This window comes from Perca flavescens, chromosome 3 (genome assembly GCF_004354835.1).
Source record: "Perca flavescens isolate YP-PL-M2 chromosome 3, PFLA_1.0, whole genome shotgun sequence".
Taxonomy (NCBI): domain Eukaryota; kingdom Metazoa; phylum Chordata; class Actinopteri; order Perciformes; family Percidae; genus Perca; species Perca flavescens.
The window spans coordinates 34,801,466-34,821,117 of NC_041333.1; the positions used below are offsets into that span (position 1 = coordinate 34,801,466).

Genomic DNA, 19,652 nt, shown 5'->3' on the forward strand with positions numbered 1-19,652 from the left:
CAATAAAAGTCAAATTGAGCGCCTACATATGCTAAACTCCCCGGTAGGCCGTGCGCTTCAAGTTAAAGCAGCTGAAATGCCATTGTGGTTACGTCGGTAAACAGCTGGTGCAAGACATTTATACAATCAATGGGGTTATAACTTCTGGAGGTAAAATCCATACAAACTATGTAGGCCTATCAGAGAGAAAGGACATATAGTGGCAAAAATAAACCGATTTGGGATAACAGGAGTAGGAGTAAAGAACACAGTGCAGTGTGGTGACAGTGGACAAGGCACAAGATGCTTGGTCAGCTTCCTAATGAGACAGGATTATTTACAGTGTGCGGACCTTCGTGTGGTCTTTCTATGGCAGTGGTTTTCAACGTTTTTTTAAGGACCCCTTAACATAAAGAGAGACGGAGCAGGGAACCTCTACTACATATATTGTATAAAATGAAGTTGCATATTAAACTGGGCCTACAATAACGTGCAGGGCGGCCTAAAGCCTTTATACATAATTTCTTTTTGCATAGAATACTAAGCTATTAAAATAGCCTAATAATTGTGGCTTGATTTTATGAATGAAAGTTTTAAAGTTAAACATACATGTGGCACAGTGAATCCTTAGAATGAACTGTCTATCCAGTAAGCAGAGGGGATTTGCTAATAATAGGTTGGATTAATGTCAAGACTTTTTAATTTTTTGAAAAAGACTTTCAAAAATGAACAATAATTTGGAGGCTCCCCTGCATTGACTCTGAGGACCCCCTAGGGGTCCCGGACCCCCTGTTGAAGATCCCTGGTCTATGGCGTGGACAGGACTTGAGTGAAATCCATAGGCTGATATTCCCAAGACTGTATGGCTGCAGCCTGGAGCGTCCCATGTCATGCTGTCCCGCCTGGGGCCACCCCCGACCTTCTACTTTTCAAAATAAAAGCTCGCGTCTCATGCCATCCCGCCTGGTGCCGCCCGAAATAAAATACATATTAAAAATACGTTTTTGCGTCGACTACATAGACTCTATATTATTATTATTATTAACAGTTTATGGTCGACTATCATGCTAATGAATAAAATACTTAAAAATATATACGTTTTTGCGTCGACTATCATGCTAATGAATGAAATACTTAAAATATATATTTGGTTATAATTGGTATTTAAGTAAACACCAAATATTCCGGAGACTGTAGGAGTTAACTAACTCCAGACCTTTTATATATGTCAATGCTCCAGACGGTGGCAGTAGTGCGACATTAAGGAGGCAAGCTGCCGTTAAAACCCAAAGAAGAAGAAGAAGAAGAAGAAGAAGAAGAAGAAGAAGAAGAAGAAGAAGAAAAAGAAAAAGAAGAGGAAGAAGAAGAAGAAGAGGAAGAAGAAGAAGAAGAAGAAGAAGAAGAAGAAGAAGAAGAAGAAGAAGAAGAAGAAGAAGAAGAAGAAGAAAAAGAAAAAGAAGAGGAAGAAGAAGAAGAAGGAGCCTGACGCTAGGGGGCGGTAGAGTGCTGTTGTTCCTGACTGTGTAGAAAGCGAATAATGAATCATTTACTTCCCTGCTGGAAAATACTCCTCAATTGAAGTGAATAACCTTTATACTTGTGACTAGCTAGTGCATACTAGAGGTAAGATGAACACGAATAAAACACGTTCTCATTTGGCCATTTATTTCCAGCGCCGTGGTTTTATTTTGTCCTGTGAGATTAGCGAGGAGCTAACGCTAGCTTGTCACGCTAGCCAGACGCAGAAATACACAATCAAATGCAGTTAGCTAGCTAGTGCAGCCACTATTTAGTAATATTTATTGATGCAGTTATTTAGAAAACCTCTTTAAGGGTTAAAGACAACCCAGCAGTGGTGGAAGAAGTATTTAGATCATTTAAGTGAAGTACTAATACCACAGCGTTACCAGTAAAACTCATGCATTCAAACTTAATAATAATAATGTATACTGTATTAATCCCGCAAGGGGAAATTACAATGGTTTCACTCTGTTGTTATTACACACAGGCTTGAATTACACACACATGCTCAGTACCTATACATGCACTAATGGAGAGATGTCAGAGTTCATTTAAAGTATGTAAAGTAATGTAATACCACAGCGTTACCAGTAAAACTCTGGATTCAAACTTCACTTAAAGTATGTAACGTAAAGTATTCTCTGCAAAATAAAAAGTACAAAGTAAAAGCATTGCTTGTGCAGTAAAATATTCCCTGTCAGCGTTTGATGTTTCTGGATTAATATTCCTGCTGCATTAATGTGTATGCTGCATTTTACTGCTGTAGATGTTTAAGGTTGTGCTCATTTTAACTCCTTTTATATAGCTACTGTTGGGTAGTTTAAACTACAGCAGTGCATCATATTCTATAAGATCATCATATGTTTGTAGCATCGCTGTCCTGTGAGAAGCACGCATCTCTAAAAAGGTTTACAACTTTTAATAGTGTCAGAAAAACAGCCCTGTTTTCAGCTTTGTGACGATGCATTTTCCATCTGATCCGAGAGGATTTTTAAAGACTTTATTTAGATTAAGAAGTAGGAGAATTTACTCAACACATAAAGGAAGACTTCATCCTTCAGTTTATCACAAACATTCAACATCAACACATCTGGAGATACGTGATTTTCACTGGACAGGAAGAAAGGGAAAGCTGTCATCTGATAAGTAACTAAAGCAGTCAGACAAATGTAGAGGAGTAAAAACTACAATATTGTAGGGCTGCTCCCTCTTAGTCGATTAGTCGACTAATCAGTCGTTTTGGTCTTAGTCAACTTAGATTTCTTTATTCCATTAGTCATGTTTTATGCTTTTTTTCGTGCTGAATGACTTATTTCCATAAACGTACGAGCACATCTCTGGTAAACACAAGAATTAAAGTGGTGCTTTTACACGACTCTTTGCCGAGAAACTCAGATTTACAGATCTGTCGATTAAATCAACTAATCAATTAGTTGATACAATTGAATGAGTGTTAGTCGACTAAGAATTTCTTCAATCGAGCACAGCCCTACAATATTTACCTCTGAGATATAGTGAAGTACAGGCAAAAAGTATAGAGCACTTCCTGAACAGGTCCCGAAAAGTTCTTAAAGACTTAAAAGATCTTAGTCTAAAGTTAAAGTAGATGACTAAACGTGACCACTTAAGTTTTAGATTTTGGAGGTGGTAAAATACAGTTTATTTTCTCCCTGATTAGATACCAAGTCCACTTATGCAGATCTGTTTTGTGGTTTGTGCATCTTCTATTTATTGTAAACATTTTGTGAAGGGAATTTGTCTTTGGTCTACTTATTCAAACTGGCTTTAAAAGATGTCAAAGAACATTTAGAGATCCACTTTGCTTTGTGCTCCACCGTGTTTCAGACTGTGCTTGTGTTCCTCCTATCAGCCTTGTCATCATGTCTGGTGGTCCAGCAGTAAGGGTCAGCATTGAGTCTTCCTGTGAGAAGCAGGTGCAGGAAGTGGCCCTGGATGGAACAGAAACATACGTCCCCCCTCTGTCCATGTCGCAGAACTTGGCAAAGTTGGCCCAAAGAATTGACTTCAGCCAGGGATCTGACTCCGAGGAGGATGGGACGGAGGGCGAACCCAGGGACCGCGAGTGGAGCAAGCAGGAGCCAGAGGAAGAAGAAGGTAACATGCTCTAGAGAAAGCAGGGACATTTAGAGCCAGAGCTAGATTCTGTTTGATCCATCACTGATTAACTATTTTTGAGAAATGGATTTCAGATAGAAAAAAGATTTGATTGCTTGCTAGGGGAACACCCACACACAATGTGAGGGAATTCCATACATTTAAAGAAAAGTAGGATATTAAAATTGAGACGTTGGTAATTCAGCTTTTTCTTATATTTTCTATTATTCTTTTCTAACGCAAGTTTATTAATTTTTCAAATTGAAAAATAAGTTGCACAACCTTCGACCAACAAACGGCTTTTTCAGCTGCATGGCCCTTTGTCTTAAAGGTGGTACATTAAGTTGATAGTTTAATTCATTAAAATAAGTAACAACCAGGAAGTTAAGGTCTTTTTACGTCAAGTTCAAGTAAGAACATTTAGTTAAATAATAAAAACACAATAAGGTAAAGAGACTTTGCGTAACATACCAATCTAATTAACAGTATTCTTACACAGGCACAGTGAAGTTTCAGCCATCTCTTTGGCCCTGGGACTCGGTGCGTAACAACCTGCGCAGTGCCCTGACAGAGATGTGTGTGCTCCATGATGTCCTCAGCGTGGTGAAGGAGAAGAAGTACATGGCCTTAGACCCAGTGTCTCAGGATCCAACAGCTGGCAAGGTAAACTGCTAAAGAATATCACTTTAACTACCATCACTTAACATCTATATGAGGGTGAGTAAGGATCCTACAGATAATACCAGAGTGGTGAATGCAACACTAATGAAACGTGAAACAAAAATGATGACTTTCTGTGGTTTATATTTCTCAAGGAGATCTTTGCACCTTCTGTTTCTTTGTTTTTCTCGCCCTTCGTGCAGACCCCCCAGGTGTTCCAGCTGATAAGTAAAAAGAAATCATTGGGCACAGCAGCGCAGCTCCTCCTGAAGGGAGCAGAGAAGCTCAGCAAGTCAGTAGCAGAAAACCTGGAGAACAGGAGGCAGAGGGACTTCAACTCTGAGCTGCTGCGACTCCGCTCTCAGTGGAAACTACGCAAAGTGGGAGACAAGATCCTGGGAGACCTCAGCTACCGGAGCGCAGGTGATAAGGCCTCTAATGTAAACTCAAATCTGTGAAAGGCTTTTTACAAAACACAGTTGTCCTGTTGTGTTCTACAAAGTAACGTGAGAACACTTTGAACTTGTATACACTAATCCCAGTGTAACATGTTTTGACTATCTACCCATGCAGGTTCCCTTTTTCCTCACCATGGCACGTTTGAGGTGATCAAGAACACAGACATTGATCTGGACAAAAAGATCCCCGAGGACTACTGCCCGCTTGATGTGCAGATCCCCAGTGACTTGGAGGGATCTGCTTACATCAAGGTGAGAAGAAGACAAAACACGGATCAACATGTCTCTCCACAATTGGCACATTTGATTTAAATACAGTCTTTTTCTATTCGGCGTAACAGGGTCTGAAATTAGCACCCGCCAAATGCTGGTCATTTGTTCTCAGTTGTGTGTAAAATCATCAAGCCATCTGCCACTTTGGTAGACAGGGAAAACGCACAACACCTATAGCTCTTTTTATCTGTTTACCTATAATATACCCTTTTTTTAAGATTTCAGAAAGGTGTAGCTGTAAAAGTCAAGAACTGTTTATGTCTTCAGGTGTCCATCCAGAAACAAGCTCCAGACATCGGTGATCTGGGAACCGTCAACCTGTTCAGAAGACCGCCAAAAACCAAAGCCGGTATGGTTCAAAAGCCAGAGTTAAAATTCTGTTCATTTAGGAAGGGGACAATGCAAATTTAACCAACACTCAATTATACATGGGTTGAAAGTGCCAGAATTAGCCAAAAGGCTATTTTTCATCTGTATTCCCCTGGCCTCGATGTTAAAAAAGGCTTTTTAAAATACCAATAAACAAGAAAGAAAGAGACAACATGGCATTGCACGTCTTCCAACAGGCCGTACACTTTAAGGACTGATTTAGTAATTGCCTGAATCTCTGTCTGTAGTACAGTAAATGGACAACATGACATCATGACTTGGCGTAAACGTACACGCCACTTTCTGTGTTATCTGTACGCTATTTGACCTATGTCTACGCCGTATCAGACTGATCTCAATAAGTGGCGTATAAGTATGTATGACACGCCAATTTGTATGCCATTTTGGCGTGTTATCAAGACACATACTCGCTTTTTAGCATGTTTATCAACGCTGTTTGGCCTCCATTCCAATCCAATCCAATTTTATTTATAGAGCGCATTTCACAGATAAGAAACCAACAAAGCGCTTTACAAGGTACATACAAACATACATTGGGTAAAGAAAATACAGCATGACTTACATTACCTTGCAATTGCGTGTGAATTGACGCCTTAGTAGTATGAAAGGGCGAAAAGCCACATAGCAAGGTTGGTCGGAGTGGTGGATGGGTAAAACACAGGACTTTCACAGAGGAAAGTGGGGATCGCATCCCATGCGTGGCGTTTACTTTGTGTCCTGCGTGTGACATTTCCTTTCCACGTTTGTTGTTTTCCTAAACACAACCCCGTTCGTCTTTTCCTAAACCCAACCCGCGTGTCACAGTTCCTAAAAGACGCAGACATAACCGCTTTTTGGACGGGTTGGGTTTAGGAAATGAAGGAAACGGTTGGGTTTAGGAAACGTGACACGCGGGACACGATGCCCGGTCTCCTGGTTGAGAGTCCTGTGTTGTCAGACCCGTCCACCCCCCTGACCAGCCTCCCTATGCGGATTTTCGGGCTTTCATACTCCTCGCTGCGGCGTAAATTGACATGCAATCGCAAGGTAATGTAAGTCAATGGAGGCCAAACGGCATTGATAAGCACGCTAAAAAGCGAGTATGCGTCTTGATAATACGCCAAAATGGCATAGAAATTGGCGTGTCATACATACCTATACACCACTTATTGAGATCAGTCTGAAATGGATGTCATCTCGAAAATGGCCCAACTCTCTTTCCCTCCACATCCTCACACGTCATCTGTGATGTCTTCCCGCTCTCCTCACCGGATCGCTCTTCATCCCGCGGCCATCTCCGCCCAGGTACCCAGCTGTGGCACGTAAAGCTGGAGGTAGCTCAGAACGTCTTGCTGTGTAAGGAGATCTTTGCCCAGCTGTCCAGGGAAGCGGTCCAGATTAAATCCCAGATCCCTCACATTGTCGTGAAGAATCAGATCATCTCGCAGCCCTTCCCAGGTCAGAACGCTCATGACATGTTTTGTTAGACGTTATCTATGTTTGTTGCATATTAAACATTTTCACCTGATGAAGGTCTGAGACCGAAACGCTGTATTTTTCTAAATCAATTATTGCTTGCGTAGTGGTCAGTAGTGTGATCTGCTACTTTTGATCATATCCTACGCACCTGCCCGACAAAAGAGGTGTCCAAAAAAGCTTTCCTACGTTTCATATTAAACATTAAAATGCATCATTATAGGCCTGTGTTCAATTCTAATTATATACAGTATATAGTGTATATATAATAGTAGTACATTGGTACTGTATTTTAAAAATGGACAACTGACATGTCTATGCTATAAACATAGAAGAGAGATGGTATGAACAAAAATATTCCAAAACACAAAAGAAAAAGATAAAACAACTTCTTGGAAGAACTAATTTACAGCAGTATTTTATCCAAAGTTCAGTTGCTCTGCTGGTACAGACATCATTCCTAATATTTGCATTTGAGTAACGTAGAAACATCTGTCTCTGGAGTTGGCTTTGATTTTTCTTTTCTGTAGAGAGGCATAAAACAAACCATACTCGTGCCTTGTTCCTTTTTATAGGTCTGCAGCTGTCCATCTCACTGTGCCACTTTACGGGAGAGAAGAAGAACCACCGGGCGTCTCCAGAGAAACCCAAACCAGATGACCACCTTTACGTACTGGAACACAATCTGCATCAAATGATGAGAGAGGTGGGAAGTCACTCTGCATCTCATCTGAAGCTGCTGTCTAGTAGAGACATCAGCTCTTTGCAGACACACTGTATCTGCGTATACGTAGTTTTGTCGATGAATTACAAGAAAGTGACATACGGAAATGCCAAAGATATATTTTTGAACAAGGTTTTAACAACAGAGAGTAGTAACCGAAAAAATCTTTTTTTAAGGGAACCTTATCAAAAATGTTGATTTATTTTATGGGTTGTGTAAAAATTCATTATCAATTTCATTATTTCAAATATTTTGTTGCCTTATACACCCTTTATCGTTCAGAAATGCAGTCTGTTTTTACAGCTGTAGGCTTTTGACAACCAGGTTGAGTCTTGTTTACAGGAAGAAATAACAATCACAGGGATACAATCAGAATAAATTTAAAATACAAATTGTCAGTATAATGTCAGTTGACATTTTTGTGCTATTATTATTATTATTAAGTAATATAACTAGTAATCTATTGAATTACAGCAGGGACGTGCACAGACATTTGGAGGGGCTATTGCTCTAATCTGGAAATTTCTTTTCTAATTTGCTCTCCCTCCCTCGCTGGTCTGGAGAATAGATAGAATTAGAATCTGAATAAAGTAACTTATACAGTATACTGTACTTTTCACTGCTAAAAAACTGAACACTGACACTAGTGCTGCCAGTTGACCTTAGACTGTGGCTGCACTCAATGATTCTGGTTGAAATAACTAATGTAATGATTTGGCACCATTAATAATATTTATGTTTTTATATACAGTACAGGCCAAAAGTTTGGACACACCTTCTCATTCAATGCGTTTTCTTTATTTTCATGACTATTTACATTGTAGATTCTCACTGAAGGCATCAAAACTATGAATGAACACATATGGAATTATGTACTTAACAAAAAAATGTGAAATAACTGAAAACATGTCTCATATTTTAGATTCCTCAAAGTAGCCACCCTTTGATTTTTTATTAATAAGGGAAATACTTCCACTAATGAACCCTGACAAAGCACACCTGTGAAGGTAAAACCATTTCAGGTGACTACCTCATGAAGCTCATTGATAGAATACCAAGGGTTTGCAGAGTTATCAAAAAAATCAAAGGGTGGCTACTTTGAAGAATCTAAAATATAAGACATGTTTTCAGTTATTTCACACTTTTTTGTTAAGTACATAATTCCATATGTGTTCATTCATAGTCTTGATGCCTTCAGTGAGAATCTACAATGTAAATAGTCATGAAAATAAAGAAACACATTGAATGAGAAGGTGTGTCCAAACTTTTGGCCTGTACTGTGTATGTGTGTTGTCCCGCACAGGAAATTTCACAATTTTTGCGAAAACAGACTCATCTGTCTGGAGACATCCTGCAACTCACTTGAACCAGAATAAATACTTCCCCAAATATATCTTGAAAACTACCATCAGTACAAGTTTTTCACTTTATTCGTAATGGTTACATGTGACCAGTTCCCATTTCATTCAACAGCCTCGTTTCTGTTTCAGTTTCACAAGCAGCAGCTGAGCTCTGTGGTAATGCCGCATCCTGCCAGCGCCCCCTTTGGCCATAAGCGCATGCGCCTAGCGGGGCCGATGGCCTACGACAAAGCTGAAATCTCCAGCTTGCAGCAGAGTGAGGGGCTTCTCGAGAAGATCATCAAACAGGCCAAACACATTTTCCTGCGTAGCAGGTAACTTTTAGTTGTATCATCTATGATTTTATTTGAGGACTGATCATGTTTAGGAAACAATCCGATCACAATTGTTACTGATGCACCACAGTGGTCACCTATTGCCAACTAGCTACAGTTACAATCCTAGTTGTCAATTCCAACTCCATTCTCCAAGTGAAACGAAGCAGGGTTCAGTTCACAATGTTCTAAAGCTTTAATGAGACACAAAAGGATATAGACTTAGATGACGTGAGAGTAGAAAGATATAAGAGAGGCTCCAGAGGACAGAAGGATTGGTTTAAGGTTGGTTGACACAGATACATCTTCAAGAAGGAAAGCAGTGTGACAATTTCCGATACAAATGAAAACCGATGAGAGAGGCTTTGTTCGGAAGTTTGAACCGAATGGAATGTAACGTATTCACAAAACCGTTGCGTTGTATCACAACATTTAAAGCTACAGTAAAGTTAGGAGCAATAAACCTTCAACTATGTATTACCACCATATATATGGTATGTAAAACCAGGTGGAAGCGTCAGGTATATAATGCCATGGTTTGCAGTGAAAATAATTGGAGGTTGTGCAATTAAGTACTATTAGGTCAGTTAAAGTAAGCAAACGTTGCTCAGGCCACATAATATGAAACTACCAAACATTCCCCTAACTGTTTGCAATGCCACATTTGGCCAAAAGATGGCGTACTTTGTCTTTGCTCATCATAGTTTGAGCTCAGCAAAATTTAAAGTTTTTCTAAGCAGTGTTGAGTATATAATGATGAGTAAAGGCAGTAGGTATTCGGTTTCATTTTTAGCCACCTGCTTAATAATAATTCAGAATTCAGCAGTATTGTTGTTTGTAATCACCAGGACGGCACGGACCATTGACAGCCTGGCAATCCGCATAGAAGACCCCCAGATCCAGGCTCACTGGTCTAATATCAATGATGTGTATGAGTCCAGCGTCAAGGTGCTCATCACCTCTCAGGGCTACGAGCAGATCTGCAAGTAAGTGGAGGAGAAGAGGGAAAGAGAGGCTACATTTGCACTACTACCTTTTGGATTAAAACTTTAAAGTCTTTTGCTACGTTTACGCCTCAAGGGCACACCACTCCAGCATTTCCGAGCCCCTAAAACTGAGGATCTGGGAACACTGCTTTCCCCGTTTTTAGTTTGAAGAATCCGGGGTTGCTTTGTAGCAGGGCTGTAGTCAAGTCCACCTTTGTCGAGTCCAAGACAAGTCCAAGACCAGGACTAGTTGAGATCGAATCCAAAGAGGTTCAAGTCCAAGGCAAGACCGAGTCCAAATGAGAGACAAGTCAATATCGAGACAGAAAAAAAAGAATCCTCTTCAAGACAATTTACTTACCTGTTCATAATTTATGTGATGTGAGAGACAGTATATCTTCTATTAAGATGATCATTTTGCTTATTTGTAATAATCAAAAAGCAAGTGCAATAAAACACTATAGGATCAAATTAAGCCATATTATTTACTTAAAATATAAAATGGAAGTGTTCCCATTCTTGAACTTATTACTCTTACTATTATTACTCGCTGACATTGTGTCTGTGGCCAAAATGATAATAATTTATACCTGATGATTGAGGAATATGACGCAGCCAGGTGTATACCAGGCGACCAATCACGATGGCTGTTCTGGATGGATTTTGAATTAAACTAATACCTGTTTTCTGAACAAGCACGCTTCATCTATGGTTTTGTTTTGAAGGAGAAAGTTACTTTAGAACAAAAGCATTTGGTGCTGGACTCGGTCGAGACCAACTAGAAAATTTGGCGAGTCCGAGACAAGTCAGAGTCCGAATACCAACAAGTCCGAGACAACAGAAAAGCGTCTCGAGTCCGGACTCAAGTACTACGGCCGTGCTTTGTAGTCTGGAAGGGCACAAACGGAGACCTTTGATAACGACGATGCACATCAGTCAGTCTTATCGTTTTTAGGTATACCTTTCGTCGTCGGTCGAAGCTAATAAATCCCTGCTCTTACTTTTCGCCATTGTTGTTGTTCTTCCTCCGGTGTATTTTTCTGTATTTTTAACTTTTACATCCATGATGTTCAACCGCAGAGTAACGTCAGACAATCTGCTTCCCGTTTACACCGTTCACGCACATGCCCAGTGTGCATGAACGGTCATTTGATATGCGTTGTCAGATGTGTTAATATGGACGGAGATTAGTTCTGCTATTGTAACGAAAACTCTTGTGTGGATGGAGATTGTCTAAGTCTCAAAATGCTGCTTATAGATTAAAACTTAGTAGTGTAGATTAAGCCAAAGGAAGAACCAGATCAGAAAAGGGGACACAGTGTGGGAAATACAAGGAGGGGGACCTGCTAATGTTTTGAAGAGCTGCTGTTATTATGTGAAGGCTCTTTAGTAACCTTTCAAATTATGTAAATTGGAAGCTATGCCGGTTGTTTTTCAGCATGTTATACTCTCATTATGAATTTAGAAATAGAAGTGAGTCTTACGTGGCTGTGAAATACAGGCCGCAAAATGCTATGAGTTTCTGCTTTTATGAAATGCATTTTTTAGTCCCTCCTGTATTTCCTTGCTTGCACGTGGTTGGTCTCCTTCTACTTGACTGACGCATACGATCCTAGATAAGGCGTAACATGTTCTGTGTGTTTAGGTCCATCCAGCTGCAGCTGAACATCGGCGTCGAGCAAATCAGAGTGGTGCACAGAGATGGGCGTGTCGTCACACTGTCCCACCAGGAACAGGAACTGCAGGACTTCCTCCTCTCGCAGGTATCACAGTGTCCTGATTGAACTGAACATTATATTTTACTCCACTACATCTCAGAGGGACATATTGTAATTTTTAATCCACTTCATTTGTCTGACAGCTTTAGTTGATTTTCCTGTCCACTGAAAACCATGAATCTCCAGATGTGTTGATGTTGAACTTTTGTGATAAACTGAAGGATGACGTGTTCCTTTATGTGTTCTTGGATCAGCTGGTAAATTGCATCGTCACAAAGCTGAAAACGGGGCTGTTTTTCTGACACCATGAAAAGTTTTAAAGCTTTTTAGAGATACGTGGTTCTCACAGGACAGCGACGCTACAAACATAATGATGATCTTATAGAATAACATGCACTGCTGTAGATTAAACTACCCAACAGTATATAAATGAGCACAACCTTAAACATCTACAGCAGCAAAATGCAGCATACACATTAATGCAGCAGGAATATTAATCCAGAAACATCAAACGCTGACAGGGAACATTTCACTGCACAAGCAATGCTTTTACTTTTCATACTTTTACTTTATTTATTTACTTGAGTGTTTTAAGTATGGTATTTCTACTTCTACAGATGTCGCAGCATCAGGTGCATGCAGTTCAGCAGCTGGCCAAAGTGATGGGCTGGCATGTCCTAAGCTTCAGTAACCATGTAGGCCTGGGCCCAGTGGAGAGCATTGGAAATGCCTCAGCTATCACTGTTGCATCTCCCAATGGAGAGTACGCCATCTCAGGTGAGATGAGTGTGGTAAAGATCCAGATACGAAGTTCTCCTTAATCTTAAGAAAACTTATACAAATTCAACTTTGAAGCATGTTAAAAAGAATCAGCTACTTGTTGTTGCTAGTATGTGTTTTTCTTAGTCCAAGAAATAAAAAATATTCAGTGCAATAACCAGCTACATAGCTAAATAATGTTGACCTATCGGTTTTATCAGGTTTTTGTGTCAGTATCTGGATATCAAACAGGGAGATTCAACAGACATAAAATGATATTTACCAACATTAGGCCTAATTGACCAGAATACAATGCAGCAGATGAGACCTGTTGCATTTTGATTTAAATGGCCCAACTTTTTCCCTTTTTCCCAAACAAGGGTAGCAACTCGAGCGTTGCTCTCACTGAATGCACCTAGGCCACACACAGCCTGTCTAAAATCACTCAGACAGTTTATTCAAGTCGAGGGGTCATTGAGAAAGTGAATCAAAACACTTCACCACAAAATAACCCCCTTGAATGCATCACATCAACATCATGAATTAATGTTATCTAACATGATAAGAGTATCCTAAGACAATGAATGAACACTGAATAGCCGCATAACCTCTAATGACTAGGAATTTGGCATGGATGTATTATTATAAGCAGATTTTAGTCACTAATACTGTTTATTGTCTGTGTGTATCTGTTGGTCTATTCAGTGCGTAACGGCCCAGAGAGCGGGTGCAAAGTTTTGGTCCAGTTCCCCCGCACCCAGACCAAAGAGCTGCCGAAGAGTGACGTCATCCAAGACGCCAAGTGGAGCCACCTCAGAGGGCCGAGCAAAGAGGTCCACTGGAGCAAGATGGAAGGAAGAAACTTTGTCTACAAGATGGAGCTCCTCATGGCTGCACTGACTCCTTGTCCTTAGATACAGTCAGTCGGCAGACTCCTTTCCCGTATACAAAGCCATGGTTTATATGCAGTTACATGGCGGTGAACTGGACAACCAAACCCACAGAACCCACTTTTTCTAGAGAGATTTTCATGAAAATCTGACTTTTCTCTTCCTTTCCACCTCCAGTAGTGTCTGCAGCATGCTCTGTTTTTTATGTTTGTGTGTAATTCAAACAATCTGATACAAAATAAAACGTTAAGTCTGTCTATATGTATTTGTGCTGATTTGTCATATCATAAAGCTATTAGGTTTTCTAAGGACTTCTGGTTATTGTCTTTTTATTGTGAGGAATGTGTTTCTGCAGTTTTGCTTAATCTTTATAATTTGTCTGATTTAAGCCATAGCGTTTTAGAGTCTGATTCATCAGTTCTACTGTAAGAAAGAACCATGTGTTAGGTTTTAGTTCACCTTTTTAAAATGAGTAATGTACGTAAGTGATGAGAAAAGTAGACTTATTGTTCATTCCATCTATTGTTACTGCATCAAAGGTCTGATACAGACTACCTGCTATAAAACCTTTTTTCAAAGCCTGATTCAACTTTGATAATTGTTGTGAAGAACCCATAAATCAAAGTAAATCACAATTAATTTGCTTGGACAGTAACTCCGTTATTTTATGTACACATCTAACTTAAAAAAATGTTGTTTAAAAAGCAGTCCTTCTGTTAGATGAACAGTCTCTGGTGTTTCCCGGCCGGGTATAAAGCACAGCCAGACGTCCTTCAGAGGGGCTGCAGCTCTGTTGCGTCATTTTCTGCATAAAAGGAGAATTCAACTTAACACAATGCGCCGATGTAACAAAGCTATAATGGACCTTTGTACTCAAACACACCCATACTTACGCACAATAAATAACTTAAACCCACATTCACGCCCACAAAGCCATATTCGTACATCACACACAATGATGTAGCAGCAACAAAATAAACTGAACTACACTCATCCATACAAGCTTATATAAAACGTGGGTTCATTTAATAAAGATCCAGCAAATATATTCTTGTTCAAAAAAGCATTTTAGTACCATCTAAACAAACAGCAGTACATGCCACTATCCTACATTTTTATTTCCCTAAGCTTCTGTAATAACTCATTGAGTAGTTAAGTGAAATTTTATCTTTAATAGAAAATGATTGTTCATAAAGGGGCATGCACTTTAGAAAAGAAAAGAATAATTTTTACGTTTACCTGGCATCTCTTTCCTGCGTCTCCATGCAACTATCTTCCTGTAGGCCTTGTCTAGTAGCCATGTGGCCAGCATGAGAAGGGCAGCCACAAAGGCCAGTGCTAAGGCAGAGACCGACAGGTACTGAAGATCCTCATACAGCACCTCTGGAGAACAGAGACACAGGAAGCCAAATCATGTTCACTTCAAAATAGCCTTGGGCATAGACTATTTCCAAAGATGCAAACACAACAATTACTCTGTTAAGTGTTGAGAAATAATAACATTACAATTTTTATGTCAAGATCATTTGGTATGTATACCTATATGTATCATCCTTTTAACAGTAAAATCCTGTATCTGACTGTAATGTTTATCAGATGAATGCTCGTGTCGTCTACTGATGAATAACTATGATAAACTCAAAGTATCTGCTTGATCGGAAGATCTGAACGGCACATTCAAAATGTCGCTCCAGACTTTCAATACCTTCACAGATACCGGAGTAGCTGATTACATCATAAATGTCCATAAAATGTTGTAATTTGCCAGTGATTTGGTTATTTTTTTACCTTTATTTATTCAGTTCTTTTTTTGTAGGAATGCCTCAAGCTCACTTACGCACATTCCCACCTGGAAGCTGACTAGTATTGAACTACAAGAAGCAAGACAGTTGCAAGCCTTTAATTAGAGTTATGTAAAGCTTTTGATGGGACAGTTAGGTCCTAGAGATGTGGTGGTAACAGCTGCACAGGGGCCCAATTTGAATTTTTGTCATGGGGCTGTGCCCCTGCTGCCCAGTACAACCAAAGTCTGACCTACTGGCTACTGAGTAGTTAAGGTTTAGCGACTTCCTCAAGAGCACCTTAGTGGTGGTAATAAAGGAGGGATAAGTGCAGACAAGTTTGGGAAACGCTGGCAGGGCAACTGCCGTTCTTATACGCCAACAACTGTTACCACAATGCTGTTGAGCAAGGCAAAGTGGATCTTAAAGGTCCCATGGCATGAAAATTTCACTTTATGAGGTTTTTTTTATCACTAGCTGTATTTTGTGGTACATCCTGTTTTTTGTTTTTTGTTTTTTTTAACATTCTTGCTTTATATTCTAGTCTAATTCGCTTGTATTAGGCAGCAGGTGAGAAATCAAGCTCTGTTAATTTGACTTAATGCTGTTAGTGCAAAAGAAAATGTGGTCAAATGAGGTTTTCCAAAATGTAGCACTCCCATCGAATGACATACACAGAAGCCCAGACCCACTCACCGTTCACTTTCAGGACAAAGCCAGCATCCTTGCTGCTTCCTGCCGTGTCTGTGACAGTGACCACATAGTATCCAGAATCCTGCAGCCGCAGGTCTGACAGGCCCATTGAGCCATTGTTGAAGGACTGCACTCTGCTGCTGTAATCCTCTGTTATGTTGGTGTACACCCCCGGCTCCCAAGTCCCTATGGTGCGGCTCACTGCCCCTGACATAAAGGTCCATTGTATGGTGGGGATCCCAAAACAGGTAACATCCACTGAGAAAAACACATCCTCCTGCACCGACCTGGTCAGGCTCCTCTGGGGAGACTGAATGGAGATGGCTCCAGCTTCCAAAGTGAAAAGGATGAAGATATGTGAAGATATGGATTATAGATGAACTGTGAATGCATTTTGGAGTTCAAAAACAGATGTGATACACATCAAGATATGGGGCAAGAGCCTGTACATACAGACAGACAGACAGACAGACATAGATAGATAGATAGATAGATAGATAGATAGATAGATAGATAGATAGATAGATAGATAGACAGACAGACAGATAGATAGATAGACATAGATAGATAGATAGATAGATAGATAGATAGATAGATAGATAGACAGACAGACAGACAGACAGACAGACAGACAGATAGATAGATAGATAGATTGATAGATAGATAGACAGAAAGACATAGATAGATAGACAGAAAGACATAGATAGATAGATAGACAGACAGACAGACAGACAGACAGATAGATATATAGATAGACAGACAGACAGATAGATAGATAGATAGATAGACAGACCGACAGACAGACAGACAGACAGATAGATAGATAGATAGACAGACAGACAGACAGACAGACAGACAGACAGACAGATAGATAGATAGATAGATAGATAGATAGATATATAGATAGACAGACAGACAGATAGATAGATAGATAGATAGACAGACCGACAGACAGACAGACAGACAGATAGATAGATAGATAGACAGACAGACAGACAGACAGACAGACAGACAGACAGACAGATAGATAGATAGATAGATAGATAGATAGATAGATAGATAGATAGACAGACAGACAGACAGACAGACAGATAGATAGATAGATATATAGATAGATAGATATATAGATAGATATATAGATATATAGATAGATAGATAAATAGATAGATAGATGTTTGCTCAGAAGGCACAACAATATTGCACACTGCATGATCGTTACGGTCACACCTTTGTCTTTCACCATTTTAGCTCTTGTTCAACCTTCATCTAGGCAGGAGAGACTGGAAACATTTCAGAGTATGACACATACAGCACCATAAATAGAAAATGTTTTACCTCATATGTTTTGCATTTCAAGACACAGTAAGTCACTGTTGCTGGCCAACACTGTGACTCATATGCATTGAATTCCATGTACAGCCAGAAATGTGCTGCTCTGTTAGTTTCTTTTGGCAAATTACAAGCTGGAGGGATGAAACTAGTCAAACAAGCTGAGAAGTATCTATTTGAATGTAGCCAACAGTGCTGGTCTGTTTTGGCCGCCCCTCATCAAATATTTTCACAAGTTTTTACTGGGGGATCTGGTTCTGCTGGTGGTGTTTACTTAACGAGTCACAGGTAACTAATTCTACCTGAGATTACCAAGGCAGACTAAACGTAACAAGACGGTGTGGAAAAAAAATGCTTTTTTCCTTGCAATTCAGATTCCCGTGCACTGGGAGCTTGGGCAATCTGATGTTTACAGTTCTGTCTCTAGTTTTCACCCCTGCCAGAATTTCCACTAAGTTCTCTTTGAAAGTACCGGATCCTCATCCTATGTATTTAGCCCTGAGCAAATATAAGATTGCCACATAGGCATGCTACAGAGAAAACCACATTATAAGCATGTGTTGGAATGCTTACCTAGGTGACACATATATAATGTGATGCTGAGAAACACAGCAACATCTTGTACGTCCCAGAGCCTGAAATGCCACATTGGAATCCCAGACCCATTGGTCGAACCTCAGTTGAAGAATCTCCTCCGGTTTATTTCACATTCTCAAGTATTCTCCTGTGTTTCTCCTTCCAAAACAGCCTTTCCTCGTTCCCAGGGTAGAGTTCCCGTCACAGAAGTGCTGTAGTTTCCCTCCTCTCTCAGGACTGTGCTGGATTCCTCTTCATACCTGCGCAAGTCAGTGCCAGCCAGCCCACACCTATCAGGCAGGTTCAGCCAGAAATGACTGAGTAAACATGTACTCAACGTTATGTGATATCTCACTCACTCTCACACACACACACACACACACACACACACACACACACACACACACACACACACACACACACACACACAAATCCTTCTCAATTTACTTACTACCACCACCACACCACCCCCACCCTACCCAACAAACACTCACCTGTATAGACACACTATCGCAAAATGAAACCGGGACAGGTTTGAATTCACCCAGTAAATTCATGCTGTGACACACCTGGTAAAACATGTCAAACAGGAAGTGTGTGTTCACACGTATGCACAAAGCAACACACACAGTGAACTGACATTTCAATTTGTGAGACATGAATAAGCTTCTTGCTTGTGTGTGTTATTTTAATTTCTGATTTCTTTTTTAAATAATCTTGATCTCTTTTTATAGACATCTTGCTTGGGATCAGAGAAATTAATTTGACTTATCGCAGTAAATAAATAATTTTAAATAATTTTAAACTACCAAAGGGGTCGTGGTGTTTCAGCCAGACACTCAAAAATAGACATTTTTATATAAAATTGCACATGTGGCCCTCTGATTACTTAACTGTTGATAGTAATGGAATACGATATTCCACTTAATGGCTTGGGGATGTCAACAGTTATCCATTTAACCGTTAACTGATGGAAAGGATTTTGACAGCTAAACATTTAAAAACAATATTATTAAAACAAATTAAAAATGCTTTAAAAAACTTTGTGCATTGTAAAAGAAAAATAGGCTAAACAATCTATTTCTTAACTACTGCCTTGTTGGTGCTAACTTTGCACTAGCAAGTTGCGTTTTAAGCTTTTATTTTTTCTGCTCGAGACAATAATATAAAATAAGCTTTTTCTTTGAAGGAGATGTCATGTTTGGTGACATTGACCCGCAACCCCCCTCCTTCTGAATACTTGTGTACATTTATTTTCAAACGCCCTGAAAAGAAGGAGCAATCCGAAAGCTCGAAAATTGTTGCTTTACTAAAATGCAATTATTATTATTTATTATCTATGTTAACGATATTATTGCTTATGTATTATTGCCTACATGGCGCATTGATATGGCGCACGCTCTTCCGGGTGGGCTAGAGGTCGCCCCGTCGCTAACGCTAATTGGTTGGTTGAGCTAAACATACGTAATTTTGCACACGGTCAAGCGCAGTGGGTCACGTTACTCTGTTGCTGCCAAAAAAAAGAGAAGAGCTGCTGCTGTTTGTCACGGGAATACTTCGGCCGCGGTCGAGGACAACTTTATCGTCAAGGTAAGTTAATTTTAACGAAATAAGGTAACATTTCTTATCGCTGTATAGAAAGAATATAACGTTAACTATTTAGATAACAG

At 39.8% G+C, this 19,652-nt stretch overlaps 2 protein-coding genes across 3 annotated transcripts; one reads left to right on the forward strand and one right to left on the reverse strand.

The window, feature by feature from the left end:
• Positions 1-1,413: 1,413 nt before the first annotated feature.
• On the forward strand, positions 1,414-13,914 carry med17 (mediator complex subunit 17). The gene is made up of 13 exons (XM_028573195.1): positions 1,414-1,602; positions 3,371-3,615; positions 4,115-4,278; positions 4,479-4,698; positions 4,849-4,985; positions 5,274-5,355; positions 6,681-6,833; positions 7,427-7,557; positions 9,066-9,250; positions 10,099-10,236; positions 11,882-11,999; positions 12,572-12,731; positions 13,419-13,914. The coding sequence occupies exons 2-13, from the start codon at positions 3,381-3,383 to the stop codon at positions 13,625-13,627; spliced, it is 1,932 nt and encodes a 643-aa protein (XP_028428996.1). The 5' UTR covers positions 1,414-1,602; positions 3,371-3,380; the 3' UTR covers positions 13,628-13,914.
• Positions 13,915-14,334: 420 nt separating this feature from the next.
• vstm5 (V-set and transmembrane domain containing 5) lies at positions 14,335-18,642 on the reverse strand. Of its 2 annotated transcripts, none has more exons than XM_028574551.1 (5): positions 18,477-18,642; positions 17,980-18,272; positions 16,081-16,407; positions 14,843-14,986; positions 14,335-14,408 (listed from the first exon to the last, which is right to left on the reverse strand). In XM_028574551.1, exons 2-5 carry the CDS (start codon positions 18,053-18,055, stop codon positions 14,377-14,379), a joined length of 579 nt encoding a protein of 192 aa, XP_028430352.1. In that variant the 5' UTR covers positions 18,056-18,272; positions 18,477-18,642; the 3' UTR covers positions 14,335-14,376. The 2 variants fall into 2 exon arrangements, with proteins under 2 accessions (XP_028430352.1, XP_028430353.1); XM_028574552.1 differs by having other exon boundaries at positions 17,980-18,299.
• Positions 18,643-19,652: the final 1,010 nt, after the last annotated feature.

Coding starts and splice junctions, on each gene's coding strand:
- vstm5 (XM_028574551.1), bottom strand. CDS start 18,055: ATGTGGCATTTCAGGCTCTGGGACGTACAAGATGTTGCTGTGTTTCTC. Junction 16,408..17,979: donor ATTATATATGTGTCACCTAG/GTAAGCATTCCA, acceptor TCACTTTGGAAG/CTGGAGCCATCTCCATTCAG. Junction 14,409..14,842: donor ACGCAGGAAAGAGATGCCAG/GTAAACGTAAAA, acceptor CCTTTTATGCAG/AAAATGACGCAACAGAGCTG.
- med17 (XM_028573195.1), top strand. CDS start 3,381: ATGTCTGGTGGTCCAGCAGTAAGGGTCAGCATTGAGTCTTCCTGTGAG. Junction 3,616..4,114: donor GGAGCCAGAGGAAGAAGAAG/GTAACATGCTCT, acceptor ATTCTTACACAG/GCACAGTGAAGTTTCAGCCA. Junction 4,279..4,478: donor AGGATCCAACAGCTGGCAAG/GTAAACTGCTAA, acceptor CCCTTCGTGCAG/ACCCCCCAGGTGTTCCAGCT.